Here is a 25,321-nt window from a genome sequence, read left to right on the forward strand (position 1 = left end):
CGCTACTGATTTTAAACCACAAAAAGACGTTGCATGATTTATGTTTACACATTTTGCAGCTGTATGAATTAGTTGGAACGCAGGTGAAATCTATAGACTACGTCGTCGTACATAACAAATCAATAAAACGTATTCCGTTTAAACAGTGAAAAACAGTAAACGAAGTTGGGTGATTAGTTATTTGGCAAGGCGTTTTTCTTTTACCCAGTACCCCGCCCATGGGGCATGCATTCCTTTGCGGGCTGGTTCTAGTTAAGAGGCTCCCTAATATCGCCTAACTTAAAGCACCGGGCTTCTTCAGTCACTGCATTAGGGTACGATACTCCGGCGCAGTAGATTCACTCCTGTCAGACACACAGTTTCCTCTATACTGACAGCAGTAGCCTTCACTTATTAAACCTATTTGAAAAGTGCGAGTGCCATGGAGTGTAATAAGGCTGAAGGCTCCAACTTCAACCCCTTGAAGTTTCGGAACCAGGACTATGAGTCCCTACGAGATGAGTGCATGAAGTCCGGCACTCTGTTCTCCGACCCGCTGTTTGCGGCGGATCAGAGCTCCATCGGATTGCCGGCTGACCCCGACCCGAAGAACGCAGTGAAATGGATGCGACCCAAGGTACCGTCCGCATTGATGATGCTATGTAATGCCATGTATCACATGCTGTAAGCGGATCTAATTCTTGGGTGCTTGGAATGCATGCAGTCAGTGTGGGAAAAGCTGAATGTGCACATTTTAAAAGCAATTTCGACAGTAATCTACGGGTGTCTGTTGGACGCCTTACATATTCCATATTATAAAAGTGCAGGCTGACTGTTGTTTTTCTGTGTGTGATTCGATGATGAACTGATGCAACAGGAAAGCAGATGGACTCGTGAAACACAAAGGCACTGAGGGAACACTGAGGAATTTGAAACATACAGCTGGATTCACTTTACAAATTTAGTGTCTTTGAAGAAGAGAGTAAGGGGGTCTCTGCGTGGGGTTGTTAATCTTAAATGAACATTTTATGTTGTCTTACTGCTAGTAGAACTGCTTAAATATTACTTCGATGTACTTAAGTGTGTTTTGACTCAACTGCAATTATCAAATCGTCCCTGCTTATACGCAGGACATCAACAAGGATGCTGTTTTCATTGAAGACACCACAGGCACAACAGACATCTGCCAAGGCCAACTGGGTGAGTCTAATGCAACCGTGCCTGGACCTGCACGGCTTGCCCAGCCGCGATATGGCCGTAGGAAAACGTGCTGCACCTTGATAAACAAACTGCTCCCAAGAGAAAGAGCAACCAACTGAGGATCCCCTCTGGCTCAGTTCCCAGACATCTTTGTTGCGACACTTCCACACTTAACCCTGTTCCCTTCTGGATGCCCAGCTTCACCCTCCGCTGAGCAACAGACGCGAACGTTTCCCGGAGGATCGTAAAGGCCTTTTATACAGCTCTCCTCTGCTTGTTATTCGTCGAGGCGTAGCATCTGTTTTTGAGAAAGGAGGAGCGCATCCTGATCTGCTGCGTTTTCACAGCTCGCGATGGTGCCCTGAGCGCGCGCTCGCCAGCGTATGTTACCAATAACTAGCAAACAGTGCGGACCCCCGCTGAGCGCTGGAGTGTGATCAGGCAGCATCGTAAAGCAGCATTAAAGCCCTCTGGGGGATTTGGACAAACACGAGCGGAAAGACGTAAACACACATGCACGCCCATAAAAAGGACATGCCTACCCACATGTGAATACAAGAGCCTCCGGACACAAATTTCACAGATTAAAAGAAAGATTAAAAGAATTGCTTTATGTATACGTGCGATTACAAAAACACACCGCTGATGAAGATTTAATAGCCTTCAGGAATGCAACATTGTAAATAATTTTGCAAAAGATGGTGCAACAGCGCAACTATATATTAAAGTACCTTGGTCTACGTGTAACCGATGTCAGGTATAAATAAAACATGGTATAGGCATATATCTGTCATTACATGATGGAAGTCATTTACAGCTGTGACAGGCCAGCTGGAACAGATGTTCATATAGGAGAATGGCATTTACAGAGATACAAGCTTCTGATCGTCTGTAAACATTCCCCATGTTGTCCATAACTGTTTTTTTTTTCTTCGATCCCTCCCTTCCCCATTATTTATACACTGCAGGTAACTGTTGGCTACTGGCTGCCCTGTCTAGCCTAACCATGCACCCCACCCTTTTCGCAAAGGTGGTTCCCTCCGAACAAAGCTTGAGCGAATCCTATGCCGGAATCTTCCATTTCAAGGTAGGTTTGGGGGTCCACTTAGCCAATCCGTGTGTTTCTCCACAAATCATATCAAAGCCGTCGCTTACCTTAAGGCTACACTTACAGTCTTTACCTTTATTTCTCTATATTTTTTTCCCAATAAAAACATTTAAATGATCAGGTCACATTAACGGTAATGTTATGTAAATGTGGGCTATGTCAGGCAGGGGATAGGAGGAATATGTCAAGGTGTTTTAATGTGGAAGTGATATGCCAGTCAGAGGGATTGAGGGAGAGTTAAAATGAAAGTGGACACCAAGACGGAAGAGGCACCAGAAAACAGATGTGGATGAGAACCAGACTGGATGCATTCAGCAAGTCCACTGTGTAATTACCCTCCTGGACTGGCGCCATTCTCCAGGCACTAATGAGAAGAGCCCCCAAATTAGCATTTGCTCTCTCTGAGCAGTTGACTCCCATCCCCAGCTGGTACCAACTCCAGACCTCTAACTGTCACTTCCCATTTTCACAAGCTGCCTCCACTTCCAATATAATTCTCCACCAGCAGACCATAACGCTCCAGGGAAGGCCATCGAATGCTGGAGCACAACCTTGATATGCTTCCTCAAGCTGCCCTCTTAACTGTAGGAATGTCCTATGGCTGAAATGATGGCCAACCAAAAATTTAAGGATAGCATTTTAGCCCAGATCCAAACACTGAACATTGAAGGCATTTTTAAAAAATTATTTGTTGTCCTAGTTTAACTGAATAAACATTGAATAAACAATGTAGTATTTCGAGACATGGCTTCATGGAAAAATTTCACAATACTGAATGATGTAATATAATTTATTCTCTCTGATCAAAGACCCACTAGAGAACGTTCAAAAACAATAAAATGTGCTTAATAAGGTCTTTCCTGGAATCTCTCCTATTTTTTTTCAAGTAAACCTGTTTTTTTTAAACAATGACATAAATATTCTTATGGGGTGAATTAAAATTCACACTCTTTGTTATATACCATGCTAAGGTTTTGTATAAGTTAATTTGAAGACAATGTGTAAAAAAAAAAATAAAAAGGCACAGTGTACATTTTATTAAGTGGTGATGGGGTGTAACTTAATGGTATCCTGGTAGATGATTTTGTCCGTAGTAATGGCAGTTACTAAAGTATGTGTGGCATGACTTTACATGAAAGCAAACTGTTGGGTTTAGTCTTGGGCTGGAGATGAGACGAGCGAGATAGGAGGCTCGTCTGACAGGAGAGGGGGGGGTTTGTCTTTGCCATCCAGGCAAGTCGCTGCTGCCCAGGACCGTGAATGCGCTCCCTGGCTGGCCCCGCCGATCGACCGGTCCGGGCTTGCCCCTACGAACCATCTGTGTTGCAGGAGCGGGGCTTTATTGGCTAGTCCTGCCAACAGCCCCCGCAAACACGCAGACAAAGCAGACTCATTCGCTCGTGGGGGGCTCCTATGACATAGATGCACAAACCGGGTCACAGTGACATCTACTGTCCTCCACGCTCACTCGCTCGCTCACTCATTTTTTGTTGTTTTTTTTTATTCCTGTGACATCACACACTTCCCCACCTCCACCCTCTTGATTCATCGTCCTCCCGCTTCACTGCCGCCCCGCGCATGTGCGTCTCCTACGCGTTCGTCCACCCCGACCCTCCTCCCTCTCCCCCTGGCGTTCTCACCTCCTTTGTCTCCCCCCTGCAGTTCTGGCAGTATGGCGAGTGGGTGGAGGTGGTGGTGGATGACCTGCTCCCTGTCCGCAGTGGTCGTCTGCTCTTCAACCACTCCCGGACCCTCAATGAGTTCTGGAGCGCCCTGGTGGAGAAAGCTTATGCCAAGTCAGTGTGTGTGTGTGTGTGTGTGTGTGTGGATTAGGTTTATATTACATTGTGGGGACCAAATGTTCCCCACAATATGATAAATACCTGTTATTTTGACATTGTGGGGACTATTGTTCAGGTCCCCACAAAGATCTGTGAGTACAATCAAAAAAACTAAAAATGCCAAAAGGCTTGTATTTTATTTGGTTACTTATGGTTAAGGTTAGGGCTGGGTAGGGGTTAAGGTCGTCATGTTGTGATTAGAGTTTTCCCCATAGAAATGAATGGAGAGTCCCCACAAAAATATTACAAAGCCGTGTGTGTGTGCTTTGTGTGTGTGTGCGTGTGTGTGTGTGTGTGTGTGCGTGCATGTGTGTGTGTGTGTGTCACGAAAAAATCACCTACAAATTATTTAATGCAAACCGATAAAACTTTATTAATAAAAGCCAGGATTATATCCCTTTATTTTAAAAATGATATGGCAAACAATACTTGTTACTCATTGAGTGTTTTCATTTGATATCTATCATTCCACTGTATTTTAGACCAGTGATTCTCAACCAGTAAGTCACGACCTGAAAGTGGTTCGCAGAACCATTTCCACTGGGTCATGGATTGTGTGGTCAAAAAAAAAACGTAACATTTTTTGTAATGTCGGACTTCTGCAGTCATCTCCGATGTGCAGCGTCGTCCCCTAAATTATCAGAAATTATTTGTTGTACTGCCAATACACCCGCCACCCCCACCCCCCCCCCCACCATTTTTAGTGAAACAAATAAGCAAGCAAATAAACACAAACAAAAGACTTAATGACTGAGGAATAATGTGAGTCCTGAGGTTAAACTAGTTGAGAGTCACTGTTTAAGGCCGTTAATTAATGTCATTGGGAACTTTAGCCAAATGTCAGCATGTATCACACAGCAAAAACGTGTATGAAGAGGAGAGCAGGCTTTGGCAATGTAGAAGAAAAACATGAGGCAGAAGGTTATATCTGAGTTTTTCAAAAGCAAACAGAAATGAATTTATGCCCCCTGCGCTTTATATGCCCCCTTTGTTCAAGTTCGTTCCTCCCCCCATGCACCTGAGTTGCCCAATCTCCCGCCTCCACCCCTTACAGAATGATTGGATGCTACGGCAGCCTGAAAGGGGGCAATATTTCCGAAGGCATGGAGGATTTCACGGGGGGCATTGCTCGCGCTATTCCTGTGAAGTCTCGCACCCCCACGGGGCTGTGGAAGATCCTCACCGCCTCGCTGTCCCGCGGCACCCTGCTGAGCTGTTTCATACAGGTTCGCACACGTGTGCACGCAGTCCTCCGTCCGGCTCGCACAAATAATGCACACCTCTGTGTTTTCCCCTCTTTTTGTAGATGTGAAATCGGTGGTATGTGGGTAATGGCTTAGACCACTGTGCCTGTAATCAGAAGGTTGTTGGTTTGAATCCCAGGGTTGCCAGTCAGCTGAGCTAAACCCGTAACCCCAGCCAGTGAGGAAGGGATGTTTTATTTTCGCCTTCAGGATATAGTGGTGAGCAAACATCTCTCAGGATCTAACCAAAGACAAGCTGGCAGGAAAGCAGCATAGCTTCTGCTTTACTCGCCCCCCCCATTCTTCCTTAAAGAAAACAGCTGCTTTATGTGCTTAAAAATTAATAATTGAGCATGGAATTATCCGGGGGATCCCCCAGAATCTGTCGCTTTGAACAGGGAGGTCTGATCCGGCCTGGCTGCCATTCTGCCACCGCAACCCTCATGAGGGGAAATGGTATGAAGATGATGGTGATGAAGGATTAATATTTGATTACCTGTGCATGGTTGGGCTTGTCCCTGGACCCCGTCCCTTCCCGGGAGCATTCACCCCCTACCCCCGTCTCACATATACGTTAACCCATCTCTCTCCCTGCTGTTAAAACATACCTGCTTCATATCACACCACGCACACACTGACAGACACGCTCATGCGGTTCCCTGTTAGCAGTAGCTAACAGATCCTTCTGGTCCATTGCCTGAAACTTCCTGAACTTATTTCTTCTGTCTACAGGCTGCTAATCTGCAGGAGATTGGGACTGTGAATGTGCAGGGACTGGTGAAGGGTCACGCATACGCGATCACGAACACGGATCGGGTGAGTGAGGCCTGACCGCACGCCGCCCTGTCGCACAGTCACACCCCAGACCAGGGTTATCATTAACGCAAATTCAAAGCATAAGAAAGCGTTTTAGCAAACTGAAATAAAATCAGATACGAAAATGAAAATTAAAAACTAAACAAAAACTATATATATATTACTTCCAAAACTAACCGAAAGTAATTTTTTTTATCTTTAATGACCATTAGTGATACTTAGAATATGTTTTGCCCGTTTTGAGGATTTTAGTAGATCGTTCGCACTCTGTCTTCATGTTGGATTCTCTAAAGATCAAAAACATAAAATATCTCCACATCTTTCTTTCCCTAAAATAAATTAATAACTTAAACTGAAAATACAATATATAAAAAACTAAATAGAAATATATCTTTCAAATAAGTACTAATATAGCCACACTGAAAACTATCAAACACAGAACTGAATTTCAAATGAAAATTGAAATTCATATTAAAACAAAAACTAAATGAATGAATGAAAACTATCGTGACACTGGTGCAGGCACACTGACCCCGGAGTGTTACAGACATCACACTTTGCCATTCGCACACTCTGTCTGACACTCTCTGCTTTATATCCTCGGTATGAATGGAGGCTGTAGAGCTGCGTCATGCGAATCGCGTGGGTGCGTACGCATGTTTGTGTGTGTCTGCAGGTGCAGAAGAAGTCGGGCGAAGTGCTTCTCCTGCGGCTGAGGAACCCCTGGGGATTCGTGGAGTATTCCGGGCCCTGGAGCGATAAGTACGAGCATCGCCCCGCGGGGCTCGTCGATGGCTGTCCGTGCCAAACGATTGCAGCATTGGGCTCTGGGGGTCTGTGTCCCTCCCACAGGTGTAAGAACTGGAACGATGTGGACAGTGCTGAAAAGAAGCGAATTCAGCTGATCAAGGCAGAGGACGGCGAGTTTTGGTGAGTTATCCCAACACACACACACACACACACACACACACACACATAACACATACAGATTAATATCCAAGTCTATTTGCAAAGGACCAATGTGATAGTGTGAGGTTAGGGCACTGTGCCTGTAATCAGAAGGTCGCGGACTCAAATCCCAGGGTCAGCAGAGTGATTTCGCTGTTGGATCCTTGAAGGACCGTAAGGACCCAGCTGTTACAGTGTTTATCCCTGCTTTCCCAAAAATGCATTACATGTATGCCACTCTGCATAGAAGCATCTGTAAAATAATTAAAATCTAGTTGATGATATTTTGCTGGAGATACAACTGATTTGATAATCATACAGTTATGCACCACGTAATGTCGTTCCGGTCAAGCATATGCAACAGTGGTCTCTTAAGATTACAGCAGAGCAGAAAAATTCTTATCACCTAGTGGCATCATAGCTGTCGTACCGCAATGCATTACTCACCCGTTTGTGGTGATGCTGATGTTAACAACCCTACAACGATTATGTACAGTACACAATACTTTATAATGATAACTATGTTACTGATTTATGTATTTACTATACTGTACCTTTTATCATTACTTAGGCTATAGTGTGTATTAGGCTATATCATCTAGGTTTGTGTAAGTACACTCTATAATGTTCCCACAACAACAAAGTTGCCTAATGGTGCATTTCTCAGAACGTATTCCTGTCCTTAAGCCAAGCATGACTGTAATAATAATAATGAACTTGCATATTGTGATTTTTTTTTTAAACAATGTACAATAAATTCAAATTGATAGATAGTCGCAAACAGTAATGAGATGAGAGCAAATAGCAGGACACTGTGTGGCTGTTCTTCTGCGTGCAGGATCAGCGTGGAGGACTTCAGATCGCTCTTCGACTCCGTGGAGCTGTGCAGCGTGAGCCCGGACTGCCTCTCCGAGGAGGAAATAGGACAGGAGCCCCTGTCTTCCACCTGGACCATCACCTCCTACCAGGGCTCCTGGGTCCCTGGCTGTACCGCGGGGGGCAGTTCCAAATTCCCCCGTAAGCGTGTGCTTCTGTGACTTACATGCTTATTCGTGCATATGATTTCACAATTTTTAGTAAAGATTTAAAAGTGAAGGGGAGGATTTGCTGACTACATACTCACACCCAGGCAAAGTAACACATGAGTAAGGCAAACTCAGAAGCACTTACTAATCAGGCCCTTTGTATACTCCCTCTATTCAGCCATTTTGCAGTTAAAATGCTCCCAGAATGATCACAGATTTAAGTGGCGACACGGTCAATCAGCAGGTAACACTGTGGCCATATTTTGCCATTATGGGGACAATTTTTCAGGCCCCCACAAAGATCTATGAATGCAATCAAAAAAACTAAAAATGCCATTTTGTTTGGTTACTTACAGTTAAGGTTAGGGCTGGGTAGGGGTTAATAGCCAAGGCAGGTTGCTTGCAAGCCACAAAGCCTTCCTCCGTCTATCTCAGGCTCCTTTTGGAGGAACCCACAGTTCAGGCTCGTCCTCTCGGAGCTTGACGACTACGAGGACGAGGACGAGAGCCCCGTCAACGGCGGCGGGGGTGACACGGATGCCAAGGGAGGTGTGAAACCGACGGGCCAGGAGACCCCGAAACCAAAGGAGAAAACAATGAAATGCACCATGGTGGCAGAGGTGCTGCAGAAAAACAGGAGGCAGAAAGACAAGATCAATTTCCTCCAGGTCGCTTTCCACGTTTACCAAGTGAGCGAGGAGACAGACTGGCTGCGTTGTCACTGCCGTCTCTCAGTGGCTTTATTGCTTGTTTTCATTCTTTAGTGAATAGCAAACTGCCGGACAGTTTGTCAGAGAGTAATACATGAGCTCGACCCTGCTGCCCAGGGGGCGTGGCTAGAAAGTCTGGGCCTCCTGATAAAATGTCAGTTTGGCCAAGGGCATCATTTTGGGTTGAGCACCGGGGGGGTTGAGGTCTCCATCCATTTAAGGAGGTCCAGGGGGTGTATTGGCTGGTTTTGATTATTGGGGGGTTACAATCCCTCCATCTCTTATAATTTATGCCCCTGACTTTGGCATATTGAAGGGTCCCTGTATAGTGTCGTAACCCCCCTCCCCCCCCAATCTCCATCCACGCAAACATTCAAGAAGTGCATCTATCCCATAATTCTGCTTGATAGTCGTTCATTTTGTTCGTTGTTTTTCTATCCTTCTTTTTGATGATGAATTTGTCCCTCCCTAGCTCCATCTGCTCCTCACACATCATGAACCCCCCTCCCTTTCTCCATCCACGCAGGTGGACGGCAACCCCAGTACCCTGGATGAGAAATTTTTCTCCACCAGGAAGCCGGTGGCCTCCTCCGGGTCGTACCAGTCGGTGCGGGGTGTTCGCCGCAAGGTCCGCCTCAACCCGGGTAACTACGTGGTCGTGGTCTCCACCAGCCGGCCCGACCAGGCAGGAGACTTTTTCCTGCGGCTGTTCGCTAAGAGCGGAAACACGCTGGGGTACGAACAGCGATATGAACGGGGGGGGAGGGTTCTGCACTGGGATGGGACCCTGTAACCATGTCTGACTGCTGTGTTCGATAACTTTGCGTTGCAGGGACCTCGATAGCACCTGCTCCTCCAACTTCAACACGGTGAGCATACTCAGGCGGAGTTGCTCTACACTATAACGCACGTGGGGCCATGAATTATGGGCTGTTAAGGAAATGGTTGCAGCCATATTATCAGTTTCATTCTTCTGCATTTTCTCATGAATTCCAAAATCTTAGGACTGCTACCTTAGAATAACATGAGCATCCTTCACTTTGGCTTCAGCTGCTGTAGGACGATAGTGGTCTGTTTTGCTTATAGGAGAATAAAGCAGATCCAGAAAGTGCAAATCCAGACCAGGATTTTGTTTCAACCAAACAATAGAGTATAAAGAGACAGAGTCACGGAGTACTCAGCTGGTTGGTTGAAACAAAATCTTGGTCTGGATTTTTACGTTCTGGACCTGAACTATCCACCTGTGGTCATGCTCCATGTGAGTGTGTGAAGGAACATGCCTGTGTGTCACAGGTGGTACAGTCACAGCCTGTGGCAGCAGATGATTACAAGAGAGTTGAGGAGCTGTTCATCAAGGAAGCAGGGGCAGTATGTACACAGTTCATTGGTCAAAATCATTCACTCCTATGATGTCATTATTATAAGGTCCACCCTCACACCGCTGTGCGCATTTATATCATATACGATACTCATTTATTTTATATTACATTTCTTTCCTTATAGGATGAGCGGCTGGATGCGCTGGAGCTCATGAAGTTGTTGAACTCAGGTCAGACACCAGCTCTTCCACGCGGGCGATTTCACCGCTCAGTCGGTGCTTGCGTCTTAACGTGCTGCGCAGTTCAGTACCAACACTGGCCACAAGGTGGACCACAGGCGTCCGGTTCCGTGTGGTGAGCCACGCTTCTAGGAAAGCGAGGGGAGAGCCAAGAAAGCTGTGACGTGGTCGAGGGCTTATTTTTGTGTCCATGATTCAGTTAAAAATATATCTAGAACAGCGTGTTGACTTATCCAGATCTATTGTTAAAAATGGATGACGATGATGAATTGCTATTCTTACAATTAATATTATTGCTAACAGTATTATTAGTGTTAATAATAGTTGTAATTTGTAGTAGTATTATGTTCATAATTTGTTTTTTTAATTATTCATAACTATTTATTAAATCAGAGAAACACTCCTACTTCCGCGTCATTAACCAGAAGGCACTTCACCTGAGTACACGGTAATTTCTAATCTGTCCCTGGGGCGATCTTTGCTGCTCCTTTCTGGCTGTGGCTTCCTCCTCCCTTCCCTGCACCGCTCTCAGTGCTCAACAAGGACTACCACCTCCCCCTGGAGACCTGCAGGCAGCTCATTTTCGCAGAGGATGTATCCTTCGCCCATGGCGTCCAGCCGCCGCCCCGTCCCCCTTCCCGTGTCCTTCCCTGCGCCGATGTTTGTTGTTCCCTAACCTCCCCTGCTGTCAGACCGGAGGGAGGAGCAGGTTGACGCTGCCACAGACCGTGCAGCTCCTGTCCTCGCTGCGCAAGCTGCAAGTACGTGTGTATGCGGGGGATGCAGCCAGTACCTGCACAGCAAATCCCCCCCCCCCATCATCATCCTTAAAATCAACTTAAGGAAAGTCTGTGCCAGGGTTATGACTAAGCTTAATCACAATGGAGCTGCAGTGTCGGGAGAGCATGTCGCGGAGATGGTAGTGAAACGATGGATTATTTATTTAAAGTGGTAATTGAGGGACGGAATGCGATCTGGCACCGGGTTCGAGTCCTGCGACAGAGGGTGGCATGCGCAGTAGATCTAGGATATGTAAAGGAAGGATTTGGCTTGGCAGGGGTGTGCCTTTCTGAGGAGTGCCGTTTCAGCTGAAACTGTGTGGGGGGGTGGAAATGAACCCAAAAAAAAAAAAAATCCTAGTCCTACAAGAGTGTCGAAATTGCATCGCCTGTGCAGTTCGGCTCCCTGGCTCCTCCGCTGCCAATAAACGGACACGCTTCAGTGACTTGCTGACTTGCCAGAGAAAAACCTGCGGTCTGGCCAGGGGGGGGCGTTCTGCTTCGCACGAGTCGCCCCGGCTTACCGCTGACCTGACAAAAAAACAGAAACCTTAGGCTCGGTCTAAATCCAGCCTCAGGCAAAGGCCGGCCATCTACGAAGCGTGATTTTATATCCCGTTTACAAGCGGAAGGAATCTTCCGCTAAGATAAACACAAGCCGGCAGGTCAGATGTTAAGACGCCGCGTCCATCCAGCCATCAATCCATCTGTCGTCAAACCGCTTATTCTGGTGAGGATCCAGGTGGCCGCATACTGATTGGATAAGACCAGGCCGCAGTTTCTAGAACCTTCTGGGGGGTCTCCAGGCATTCCCAAGACAGCTGGAAGCTATAACATCACCAGCCAGTCCAGACTTTGCCCTGAGGCCTCTGCCCAGTAAGACATGCCCAAACAGCTGCCATGTGAGCCAACCAGGTGGCATCCTCATGAGATGACAATAATTGATAGTAATTTTGGGCAGCCAGCTTTGATGCTCAGTCAAAGCGACTGGTGGTTTAGAAAATATGACCATGTCTTTGTACTAATGACCCATAGCCCTTCCGTTTAGCATAATTGTGTATCCAGTACAGTCACAATGTGTGTGGAGCCTCTCCCAGGAAGAACGGGGCACAAGGATGGCTGAACCCCCCAGGGTAGTGTTTCCCAGTCCGGTCCTCGGGGACCCACAAACGGTCCAAGTTCTCGCTCCCTGCCAGATAGTCCACATTTTTGTTCCCAGTAAGGACCTGGGAGGGAGCAAATACATGAACTGTCTGAGAACTGGATTGGGAAATATTGCCCTAGATGCCCGTCCATTATAGAAAACGCGTTTGTACATTAGGGGCAATTTGTTGATGTTAATGAACCTCCTGCCTTCATACTGTGATTGCAGTCACAGATTTTTATAAAACTGAAATTCCCGTTGTGGGCACCGAAAAAATGGTACCCACAACGTCAAGATAACAGGTTTCTTATCTCACTGTGGGGACTCTTGGTCTTCACAATGTAATGTATAATGTGTAAAGTATATCTGACCCATACACACACACAGACAAACACACACCCATGTTGGCATACCTATCTAAATCGGGACCTTCCATTAATTTCTTTTGGGGAAAAACCTTAATCCCAGCAATGACAACCTTAAGTCCTACCCAGCCTGAACCTTAAACATAAGTAACCAGACTTTCGGCATTTTTACTTTACATTTACTTACTTTTTTGACTGCAGTCAGATTTTTTTTTGTAAATTTGAGCTTATCCCAATGGAGACCTGAAAAAATGTTCCCAAAAGTAATGAAGTTTCAAGTTTTACCACACGTTGGGGACATTTTGGACCCCAAATGTGATCTCTGCAAACCCACGCACACAGACACACTGGACGTGGATGCCATACTGCTACCCACTCAGCCACCCTGCCACCCAAAAAGACAAAATGCATAGTTTACACGACACGCATGCCTACAGCCACACACAGACCTACACAGGGCCTGCTGTGTTTATATACCGGCGACAGCAGACGGGTATGATTGTGGTCTTTATCCAGTGCTTTTTCTCTTATAGCAAAAGTATTGTCTTCCAATTTTCCAGTCAATTTTATGTTTGAAAAAACCTGTAAATTAAAGAGCTTTGCAATTTCATTTGGTCAGCATGCTGTATTTGAGTATGATCTATAATTTAGTTGCAGTCTCATTTCTATGATAAAGTTACCAGAAACCATGAAATGGTTGAGGGGAGTCTTGTTTTGACTGAGTTTGCCCAGGATGTCTTTGCAGCACAGATGAATCCCTTTACTTTAGTATACCCTTGATATTTTTGTTTTGTCTTGTTTTTTGGTGCTCTGTGTATTTGTCTTTGGTAATGTGATACGTCTGTGAAACAGACGTGACTGCTTTACGTATAAAATGCCGCATGGCATTCTAAATGACTGGGCGGCACGCTGACTGGCATCGTGACCTCACGGTCCCTAGGGTTGTGGATTGGATTTCTGCACCTGGCTATGCGTGTGTAGAGTTAACACGTGTTCCCCGTGTCTCTGGGACCTTCCTCTGAGTAATTCAGTTTGCTTTCGTAGCCCAAAGCGATGCGGTTTCGGTGAATTGCTGTCTGGATATGGTGACACTGCTTCAGTGCCCTTTGACGTGTCTTCCCTGTGTTTCCTGGGATGGGCTCATTGCAAACCTGACCTGGATACACAGTGATCTAATACTTATTTATCCATGGACCACAGAATGAATCTGAATGGGGGGGGGGGATAATTTCAAGGCAGGAGTGGGGCGATTTGGCTAATGCTGCCGATGATGTAACGTTAAATGCACAGTCTGAAAATCCAATTTTTAGATTTTAATTCACATTCAGTGAGTAACCAGTATCATTTGTCTCGCCGAAAAATCACATTTTTGTTTTAAAGCACAGATATGTTCAGGCTGCTTGGCACCCCATCCTGGGTTATTCCCTGCCTTGCGCCCATAGCTTCTGGGATAGACTCCAGACCCCTGCAGTCCTGAGTAGGACAAGAAATTGGATGGGTGGTTGGATGGATATAATTCAGGCTTTTATCAAGTTCTAGCAGTTTGCTTTAAATTATTTGTAGGTAATTTTTTCATGATCATTTATCACTGCATTCTGTTCCACAGTCCATGTATCTATCAATTGTCCATGAGTGGATCCTATGCGTAGAAATTTCATAAAACACAGCTGACAGGCAGTAAATCATCCAGTGAAGCTTGTTTTCAGATATAACAAACTGTTCTTATTCATAGCTCAGATTCCCATTCTTGTTTTCTCTCTACTCATTCACTTCGCATCTAGCTACTTATAAATTGCATCTCTCTCTCTATTTCTTTAGTCCATCTTCCTCAAGTACGACGAGGACTCTTCCGGAACAATGAGCCCCTTTGACCTGAGCCTCAGTCTCCAAGCTGCCGGTGACTGAAACCCCACTCTCCCGCCTCAGTAGGGTAGCCACCGGTACCCAGATCTGTTTACCGGGACGATTCTCGGGCGGGGAGGAGCTCCCGGGTGGGGGGTGGGGGTGGGGGTGCACACAGTGTTGATTTGTTTCATTACTTACCCTCAGCTTTAATATGAATCCTTACAGATTTATCCATGTATATATTCAGAGCAGGTCTGCTATTCCTTTACTGAACTGGCAGCCAGTAATGGCTCAGCTGGAAAACCGTGCACCATCTGGTCCTCCAGGGCCTGTTCCGCGCGTTTCCGCTGTACAAGTTTGCACACACAGTCCAACACACATACACACACACAGTTTCCTGGTCCCCATAAGGGAAAAAAAACGGACATTTATCACGTTATGGGGACATTGTGTCCCCATAAGGATAGGCATGCGCACGAGGTCACATCTCCACTCAGACACAAGAGTGCACTTTTGCATGTGAGCAGCAGTACAGGCGTGCACCATGCGGGCGTGCAAACGTGTGATCAGGCATGCTGTCACTGCGGAAGAATGGGACTGCTGTGTCCAGTGAATCAGGGGGGAGCCCCAGAACTCTAGCGCACAGGGTCCGAGGGGGGGGGGGGGGGGGTGGTCAGAGGGAGGGGGATAAGCTGAGGTATCACATCTGTTTGGCACCTGGTCATCGGCTAAGTTGGTCCCTGAGATGTTTTTACGAGCAAGGGTGCCGCAACAGATTTTGGGCCCCCATAAAGCCACATCATATTGGGCCCCTAATCAAATTACATTCCAAAGTTTCCCTCAGTCAGTGGCCCCTGGAATCATTGTAACTTCAGCCCCGTTCAAGAGCAGATTAACCCCTTTCCACTATCGTTACTGATCTGATCGATCAAAATATGTCCGGTTGGCTAATGGTCCTCCGTGTCTTTAATTTCTTGCTTCCTCCCCCCCCTCCCCCCCCTCCAGGTCTACAGTGCAGCAGGGCGGTCCAAGAGGTTCTGTGGGAGCGGGTCGGCGCCGGCCTGACCCAGCTGCCCTTCTATGGCTTCATCTCCTGCGTGGCGCGGCTGCGCGTACTCTTCGGTAAGCCTGTGTACGATTCGCCTTGTTAACGTGCCCCAGCCCCCCCCCCGGCCCGGCGGCCTGACGGGCGGGCACTGTAAAGGGCACCGCCATGTCGTGATGTGCCCGGCCTGCTAATTGTGCTAGCCTCCTCCGCTGCGTCTCCTTCTCTTGCAGCGCTGTATGAGTCAGAGAGGAGCCAGGAGGTGAGGCAGCGTGGCATCAACGCGGTGAGTCCACTCGCTCCCGTGTCCCCTCCCGCCGGTTCCTTCCGATCACCCTCACCTGCCCGCCACCCCCCCGCTTTACCCTCCTCTCTTGCGGTCATCCACCACTCTCCCCTCTCTCCCTTCCAATGAGACCTCATCCTTCTCTCCATCATGCATATATACAAATATTGCACATTTTGTTAAATAAATATGTTTTTATTCTGCTTACTATAAACACAGCCATTTAAACAACCGTCGAATGTCACGAAATCTGCCTTTTTTTCAGTGGCTGCTAAAGTTCCTGACAGTGTGAGATGGACCCGGGTGCCAGAGTAATACCAGGAGCGAGGACTGTGATGTCATCAGGGCTTCCTCTCACTCTGCTCTCCTTCAAATCCCCTGTTTTCCTCCTTAATTTCTCATACAGTATTTGGTTTTTTGCAATCATGCATAAATACCAGCTTGGCAGGCTTTGGATTCATTAAAGGAATTGCATAGATCAAAAGATGCACTTTGTAGATAGAATTGCAATTAGTTTATTTAGATGAGTGGCTGACAATGATATTCTGGGTTTTTCTACTTTCCCACATTTTTATTAGCATTATTAGATCATATGTAGATGAATACTGTTTCAGTGTAATCCTCCTTTGTCCTTTTCATGCCCTTTTAATGCCCTGAAATCTGTAATCTTTTATAAACTGATCTTCAATAAGCTGAAATAAAACTCCTATCCTTTTAAGAACGTGATTTTCTTTTAGATACACACGTGGATGCCATCTCCCAGAATGCACAGGCGGGCGCCTGCACACGCTCTCACGCACACACACAGACACACACATGCGTGCGCATGCAGTGTGCCACCATCAGGGTGAGAGTGACAGCGTGAATTAAAAGCACTGCACGCAACGTCTCTATTCTTATCACGCTGACGCCACACGCCGCGTCACAACGCCGCGGCCCCCACCTCCGCCATGTTCCCCTTCCCTCCCTCCCTCCATCCCTTCCTCCGTCACACTCTAGTAACTGTCTCAATCTCACACTTCCACTCTTCCTCCCGCCTTCTCTCTCTCTCTCTCTCTCCCCCTCGCTCTCACACATGCATACACATATGCTCCTGTTCCTATTTATAGCATCGTTTCCTCATATGACTTCCTCTCCATCGTTAGGTGGCTGCAAGTGGGTTGCCCTCGGCAACAGCCCAACTGCCTCGGGACAGGCAGTGTGGGAGCACGAGGCGGCGGGGGGGGGAGTGGAGACGGGCGCAGATGTGCACGTACGTGTGCGAGAGGGCGACATTCCTTTCCTCCGCCTCTCCCTCTATCATTCGTCCCTCACTCTGTATCTCTCTCTCTCTCTCCCTCCCAGCATAAGATTCACGCTGCGGCGGACGAGTCTCTGGTCACGATGGGCTGCCGTTGGCATGATGTGGCTGCAGTATATATCTAAAAAAAAGTGATTAAAATGCTTCTGGGACAAAACGCAGACATAATGTATGACATTCTCCACTCCTCCCCCAAAATCCAAGGAGAGCACAGAATGTGCAGGACTGTCTGTGCACGAAGTAACACATTTCGCCCAAAAAGAAATCATTGGAAATGTTAAAAATGTGGTTATATAGGTACAGTTCATAACGGGTATAAAATGAAAGTACTTTAACGATCCCATTACTTTGCACGTGAAAATCACGTACTTTCACAATACAACCTCGTATCCTGTTTTTACCTGTTTTTATGTTATTTTTTCCCCGCTCAAGTTTAATCTCCTCGAACTGTACTGTGCAGTCAGCTGTCCACCCCCCCCCCCCCCCATACTTGCTCCTCTCGGAGAGTTAGCCTCACAGATCCCTGGGAGGTACCGATACAGCAGGATGGCCGAGAAGCCTATTCCTCTCAGATGCCAATTACGCCCCGCCGCAGGTGACTAATGACACGGCCGGGGCATAAAGCCGGCCCACGTACGGCTTATAGGACACGTCCTGTGCTTTGTGCTCTTGACGTATGTAATGAAAAAACTGAAAGGCTTCCTGCTTTAACCATTTACTGCAACCAGTTCAGGTTTGATAGGGTAACTTCATTTCCCCGCATAGGATTTTACCCCGCTACCATTGGCCGATGCCACTCGCTTTCCTAATTATACTCACACCCTGTGGATTTTTTACCTCGGTCGGCTTTCTCCTCTCTGCCATCCTTCTCTGCTCCTACCCCTTCTTCCCCCTCCATTCTGCCACATTCTCAGCCCCCCCCCCCGCCCTGCCAGCCCTCTTCTGCCTCTGTCGGGTTAGCTGCTCTGCCTCCCTCTGAGTCTGTTCTTAGCCCAGCTGGTATTTCTGTGCGGTAATAGCGGGGGTGGGCACAGGAATAGTGCTGGAGTTGTAATGTGTAACGTGGGGGCGGAGGCGGGCGGTGGGGGGGGGGGATGGGGGAGGCGCTGGGGTGGGGGGGAGGTACTGGGGAGGGTGGGTACTGCGAAAGTCATGCATCCATGGCGATGGCACGGCACGTAAAAACGCTGCCAAGATGTAAATTTAGTTCTGGCTCACAATGTTGATACACGCAATACTACCAAGGTATCGTCAGAGGATGTATTTAAAGATGTACTGATTGCAGCCCACTTCTTTTAAACGTACAAAGTATATTTCTATCCAAGGAACTGCCAACGGGTTTTAAGGTGGCTTTAAGATAGGCGACTATGTATAATTATTAGACTCCTTTATTTCTCTGTCGTTCATCTGTTGGCGTAATACAGCGTTTTTCGTAAATAACATGTGGATGTACGCTGTGCCGCTCACTCCTGGGTATGTGTGCCCCCCCCCGTTAGTTTAGGCCCGGGGTGCTTTGATGCACAGGCTTACCCAGGCCCCCGCTAAAAACGGGGCCTCATCTAACCCTGTTTAATACAACTTTAAACATAGAGTTGCCACTTGTTCCATATTTTACGGGATCATCCCATATTCAAAAACAAAATGCCATGGCCCATTTTGAAAATCTGTTAAAATTGTAGTGATGGGGATCGGTCAAAATTTTTTATCGTCGCCCAGTCCGGGTTGACGTGCTTCTGGTTGTGGGGTGCTCTGTGCGCCAACGAGGGTCACCTAGGCCTATAACGCACAGCTGAAAGCTTCACCAGTGATCATACTAAGTTCAATAATTACCACAGTATATTTTCTCGGAATATAGTGTCGATATATTAAGCATGTTAGCAAATTTATTGATTCGGGGAGGGGGGGTGGCTCAGTGGGTTAAGCCTTGTGTCCATTATTGAAAGGTCATTAGTTCAAATCCCCAGGGCTGGTGGATTGATGCCACCATTACATTACAAGCCTGCTCTCACCTGTATGTGTCTCATGGAGCACAAGATGGGGGAGGCAAAAAGACAATATTTCATGGGAATCAATGAAATATGACTATTTTATTACAGCTGAAGAACTGGTCAGATACTCAGGTTCTTTGAAAGCAAATTAAGTGAACAAAAAAGAACATATCAAAACATTTTTTCTGGATATAATGACTGGGTCAACTCAACAACATTAGCATATGGCCTCTTGACCTGATTTCTTTATCGACTACATCTGAGTGCGATGATGATCCCATCCAAGCCTGGCTCAGATGTTTAAGTCATGGCTGGTCTAGGCTTCTAATGACCAACAGTCAGGTTTCCTATTAGCTGCATACCAAACGCATGGCTGCACGATTAGCTCATGCTACGCACTCAGTGTTGTTTGGAAGCTGTCGTTGCTAATTGCAACAACAGTTATTGCACGCCATGTGTCCGCCACTCGAAAGGTATTTAAAGTTGCATATATACAAAGTTATATTCATTCATTGTCAGGCCCCAAAATGCTCCCCCCTAGGTGAAATTTCCTCAGGGGTCCCAGAATTTCTGCCAACGCCCCTGGTCTATGGGATACATGCTCAAGGAAATTGCTGTGGACTTGTTCATGTGTAACAGAAGTTCATCATTTGATTACATGACGGCTGAGTGAGTTTTGGTTCCTGATGCTGTAACATATGATGATGAAGTCTGAATTTACGTCACTGGCGGTCTCATCTCAAAAACAACAAAAAATGGACTGTTTTGGAAATTTGCTCCTCAATTATAGTCCATAAATAACTGACATTTCCAATTCGTTGTTGTACTAAATTCAGTTTAATACCGCAGTATTCGGTACAAGAGATGCTCTACTCGAGTCTATAAAACACAAACTGAGACAAATTCCTTAAATACTGTATTACCTGCCCCGTGCGTATCATAGCGCCTTAGAAAGTTCTTTTCTAAGAACATTCCTTTGGTTGGGCTTCTCTGTCATTGGCTGATGTATGTTTTTTGTGTTTTTTTTTTTGGTTCAGCTAGCAAGCCAATGGCTGTCTCATCCAGGGCGCGCCGAAGGAGAGCACCCTCACTTTGAAGTAGATGCAGAGCGGGAAGGAGGCAAGAGGAGGCCAGGAAGAAAAAGACGAGCTGAGGGGGACGGGGAAAAAAAAAAAAAAAACGTTAAAAAGAACGTTAAAAAAAACGCTCGTCTCACCTGACGTGTTCGGTGACATATCTGTCCACTTCTTCCACCTGCTCCCCCTCCTCTGCCGCTTCTTAATCCATCAAAAAAACAGCACTTTTTATAGCTGTTACATAACAGAGACACTGTGAGAGATGCGACGGGAACCGGGGATGGGGGGGGGGAATCAGTTTGGCTCCATCAGCCCACTCCTTATCTCCCTTTCCTTCCCTCCCTTCTCAAGTTGTGCTTCCCTCCCTGGCAGCTGGCCAGCTGAAAGTAGGATACATTTGACGTGCTTGAGGTTACTGCTGTCTGAGTCACATTGCGCTACCGAATACTAACCATCCATTGAAACCCAGTGATAAGCATGGCGATGCTTGGGAGGATATGCGCATTTAATCGCAATCCCTTAAATGAAACGACACCGCAATCCACAGCAAAAGCTCCATTAATTCCTGGAAAATGATGAAAATATTAGCAATGCTAATGTGTGGCATTACCTCCAGTCAGTATCTAAAACCAAGAACTGCCTACAAATAAATACAATGCATTTAATATATAGACATTATTTTTCTATAAGTTTTACATTCCCAGTTATTCTTTTAAACTATCTTTGAATCCCAATCTTTTAATTATAATATGATTAAATTACATCTAAAAGAGGGGATTGAAAGATAATCAAGTATTGAAATTTGCACAGTTACTTATCCTGTGCTTTGAGATTCAGAATAATAGCAGTTTGGCACTTTTGCGTCATAAAAAATAGGTGTAACATCAAAGAGCACTATGATACATTGAAACAGCAAATTTCAGGAACTCCCAGCTAACACCCTTTTCCATTGTGACTTATTATTACATTAACTACACTAGTAACGCAAGCCAAGTGTCACACCCTTATAATAAATACTTAAAAAACAAAAGGTCGGCACATAACACTTCCTGAAAAGGCATGTAAGATGTTATCCTGGCACCTTAAACAAATAACACTTGAGGATAGACACCAATGATTTAAGAAAGTGAAAGTTGGATATCTGATTATTGAATAAAAATCAAATTCTGCATGAAACTCTGGAAAGATTCTAGAACCTAGCAGACAAGTTAAGGCCTCAGTTATGAGCAGTACGTTCCTTGGGAGTTCAGCTCCCAAGGAACCAAGCTGTGAGATAATTCATAGCAAATCAGTGGAATTCTTCTCTTGTTTACCGAGCTTGTGGCGACCCACTAAAACCAGTAACGCAAAACAACAAAAATCTGCATGGTGACCTGGAAACCCTGCCTTTCATTTGCTGCTGTGCAGACAGCCCACCTCCCCCCCCCCCAAGTCCAGCAGCCAAGCATAACACAGACAGACAGGGAGCGATGACCTCATGTTGCTCTCCACCAACCCAGATGTTTCCAGCCAGATCAGCGTGTTTCCCTGACCCAACCAGACACCCTCAGACAGCAGACCAAAGATGACAAAAGCACAGACAAGAACGGGCCACTTAAAGAACAGCAGAATCCTATAGCTCTAGAGCATTATGCTAACGACACAAATATTGTGGGTTCAGATTCCAAAAAATACACATTAATTGTGACCTCTGTCTCAAGGGTGTCACTTTGGATAAAAGTATCAGGTAAATTTATGTAGAATGCAGCTTGTATTCAGAACTTAAAATGTAAAAAATGTAAATGTAATGAGGCTTTGATTTGTCTGCACTGCAGACTCTGAAAATTAATTTATGTCCATTCCAACGTAAATGAAAACAGTAAAGAAATGTAATAACACAATGAGTACACTGAACACAGAAATACATTTTACTGTTTTATTCAGACATAAAACATAATGAAAAGCTAGCAGTTAGTGGTTGAAACCGGTAAGCTTAAAGGCTATTTGCAGAGAAGGGAGACACTGTTTTTTCTTTTTTTTCCACTCCTATAGCATTTCTCTTAAGTTACACATGCCTCTGTATTTTCCTAGGCAAAAAGAAAAAATGGCAGACTTCTGTCTTGCCAATATGGCCACATCTGAGCTTGTGTTCACAGGCAAAAAGCAAATCGGGGACAGCAAGACCAGAGATCCACCTCAGCGTATCGAATGACATGAGTTTTGTGAGGCTGGTGTGGGCCGAGTCAGTGGTCATTGTGCCCATGATCCTGGCCGTGACAGTATACCTTAGAATTGCGGTACTTTGCACAGCCCTGTCTTAAACTGTCTGAGAAACTGAAGGAGGTGAAGACAAAGTGTAAGAACCATAACGCTCAGAAGAGGTGCAAGAGAGCAACTAGTTACGCTGGGATTGTGCCGAAAACTGACATAGTTATGTAACACAACAGTCCGGGTATGCAGACAGAGTCTCAACAGCTCTGCGCTGCAGCAAAACGAGACTGGTTGCCTGGTTACAAATATTTGGACAGGAAAAGTAGGCCAGGCTGTGTTTTGGGTGGGGGCAGGTCATGTGACGAGGGTGAGACTTTCCTGAAGGCAGCTTCTCACGCTGCTTTAAGAAACGGATGCAAAGCCCAGAGGATTCATGGCTTGTGTAGTTTTTATATGGTTCCTGTTAATACCTATACTCTCCTGTTTTTTCTCACATACAGATACATGCCTACCAGAAAATCAGAAACTTTATTTATGCAACCCCTCACCAGATTCAAACCAGTCCCCAACACAACCCATGGAAAATCTTACTGAATAAGAGACAAGTCTGTTTTGCTCATTGTACATGGGCAAACATACACACATACGACACAGACTGTGCTAACTCAAAACAGAAGATGCATAGAGCCAGGACTGGGACAGAACACATATAAACTGGATGTGATTTGCCTAATTCTCCTCATGGTCACGACAAGATTGACAACTCAGCAAAAAGTCATGTCTTCCTGTGACTGCGGGGTGGGGGGCATTATGCTGTGGTTCCTCACTATTAACACAGGTGCTTAATTGTCACACACCTTTTATACAGCAATAACACCCTTTTAAGATGACTACTTAGTTTATTAATATTTCATTTATTTCTTGGTAGAGCATTTTTTCAGAATAAATCGGATGTCAATCCTATAGATTTCAGTTAAGCATTCCTAACACTAATCCATACTGCTGCAAGGCAAGATCTATTTGCAATCTAATATCACACCCTACGTTAACATCTACGTCATTGCATTTGAAAGGATTTAAATAGTCATGCGTAGTTCAAATATAGATTTAATGAATTATAGATTTGCATTTAGTATACAATGAAAATATATATAGAGTGGAATTTACAAAGAACAATGTCAGGCCCATTTCCACGAGATTAGAGGACAATATGTTTATGGAGTTTAACTTTTCTTTCCAAGTTGAGCAGTTTTCCTTCCGCAGTTAAAAAAAAACATGCATTTAAGGTTAATTATCATCTGTAAATTTCCCGTACTGTGTGCATTTGTAATTAAGTGGCACACACTATACATAAATAGCATCACTAAAGCGTGAACATTTGTCTTAGCTATGAAATACCGTCAGCTTGCAGCATTTATACTTGCATCCATTTTCTGTAACCGCTTCGTCGCGGGAGGTCCGGAGCCAAAGGGAGGAAGGCAGGGAACAACCCAGTACGGGGCGCCAACCCATTGCAGGGCACTCACGGGTAATTTAGTAACTCCGGTTAGCCTTACCATGTTTTTGGACAGTGGGGGGAAACCGGAGTCCCCGGAGGAAACCCCACGACGACACGGAGAGAACATGCAAACTCCACACAACATGGAACCCTTGCGGAGACTCGAACTCAGGTCGCAGAGGCAACAGTACTAACCACTGAACCACAGCATTAAAACTTATCGTTCCTGAACTGTTTATATGTGCTACACAACTGAATACATGCACACAACATATGTCAATAAACTTTGTTAAACTACACATTATTCACAGACTAAAAGTAAATATATTGCTATAAACAACGGAAGAAGTAACAGCTGTATAGAACGGAAATGCTATTTTAGCTAGCTTAGCTTATCAGCAAGAAATATACTCCAAATCGTCTCCCAGCCTGTTGTTCTTGGGGTCACAGGCGTTGCAAATTTTAGGCACAAGCATGTTAATTGTTGCAACACTTCAGTAAAACCTGAGTTTGTCCAAGTGCCTTTGGCGGTACTATCTGATTAGTTTGTGTATACGATTCGACAAACGCTAACGCTTACGCTTGTCACTCAAACTCTTTGTGTCCCTCCCCGCGCCCGTTACTACGGAAACTGGTTGCTAAGTGACAAAAACAAAAAAAGACCCAACTCGAACGTCTTAACGTCAGGCGTTTTGTAACGGCGTCGCTATGGCAACACAACGTTGTGTACACATGCAGACTCGTTGTGGTAGAGAGGGGCTGGAATAAAATCACATGGCGCCGAGTGGCGAAGCTTTCGGATGAGTTCTAATAATATTAGTACATGTATTCAAATTACTTTCAGCAGTATTTTAAACAACTAAATAATGGTGAATGCATGCTCACTTATGTTTCTTCCGGAATTCATCGTGCGTTTAATTACGTTTAGTTTAACCCAAAGCACGACAAAATGCAGTAATAGAGCAACACAGCAAATTCCCTAGTTGCTTACGTATTGTTAATTTCGTTTAATGTGAACAGCTATACTGGGTTCTTACATTGTCGTTTTCGGGGGGTTTTAGATTATTTAGGAGCGGATTTAGATGACAAAGAGTAACAAGTAGCAATGTTGATTTTTATGACAAGGCGTACAGTAATATTCTCGCTGAACTTGAATATACCAGGACTAGGCCGTTACTTTAGGCCAATAGATTTAAACATACTTGCATGTTATCTCACTGACCCAAAATGCCCAGCTGCAGACCCAGTTTTGTCCCGTAGTCGTGTGAAAGGCATTGCATGAGGCATGACGTACTATTCGCCAGCGCTGCACTGCGTGGAGTTTGGGCAACCGGTTTAACGGGGCACAAGACAGTCGGCTGGGCTGCTATGATCTC

General features: G+C 45.6%; 1 protein-coding gene across 1 annotated transcript; it reads left to right on the forward strand.

The window, feature by feature from the left end:
• The first annotated feature begins 221 nt into the window (after positions 1-221).
• Positions 222-16,614, forward strand: capn12 (calpain 12). Its single transcript, XM_023813649.2, has 20 exons — positions 222-616; positions 1,110-1,179; positions 2,148-2,266; positions 3,950-4,083; positions 5,183-5,354; positions 6,105-6,188; positions 6,865-6,950; positions 7,041-7,118; positions 7,975-8,153; positions 8,597-8,850; positions 9,398-9,606; positions 9,704-9,740; positions 10,165-10,239; positions 10,375-10,420; positions 10,962-11,023; positions 11,122-11,190; positions 14,536-14,614; positions 15,568-15,684; positions 15,841-15,893; positions 16,159-16,614. The coding sequence occupies exons 1-20, from the start codon at positions 422-424 to the stop codon at positions 16,183-16,185; spliced, it is 2,145 nt and encodes a 714-aa protein (XP_023669417.1). The 5' UTR covers positions 222-421; the 3' UTR covers positions 16,186-16,614.
• The last annotated feature ends 8,707 nt before the right edge of the window (positions 16,615-25,321 follow it).

This window comes from Paramormyrops kingsleyae, chromosome 17, assembly GCF_048594095.1.
Source record: "Paramormyrops kingsleyae isolate MSU_618 chromosome 17, PKINGS_0.4, whole genome shotgun sequence".
Classification (NCBI taxonomy): domain Eukaryota; kingdom Metazoa; phylum Chordata; class Actinopteri; order Osteoglossiformes; family Mormyridae; genus Paramormyrops; species Paramormyrops kingsleyae.

What these genes read in the sequence shown, in the direction of transcription:
- capn12 (XM_023813649.2), top strand. Translation starts at nt 422, where the DNA reads ATGGAGTGTAATAAGGCTGAAGGCTCCAACTTCAACCCCTTGAAGTTT. An exon ending in TCCGGGCCCTGGAGCGATAA is followed by an intron (nt 6,951 to 7,040) that starts GTACGAGCATCG and finishes TCCCTCCCACAG; the next exon opens with GTGTAAGAACTGGAACGATG. An exon ending in GCGGCTGCGCGTACTCTTCG is followed by an intron (nt 15,685 to 15,840) that starts GTAAGCCTGTGT and finishes CTTCTCTTGCAG; the next exon opens with CGCTGTATGAGTCAGAGAGG.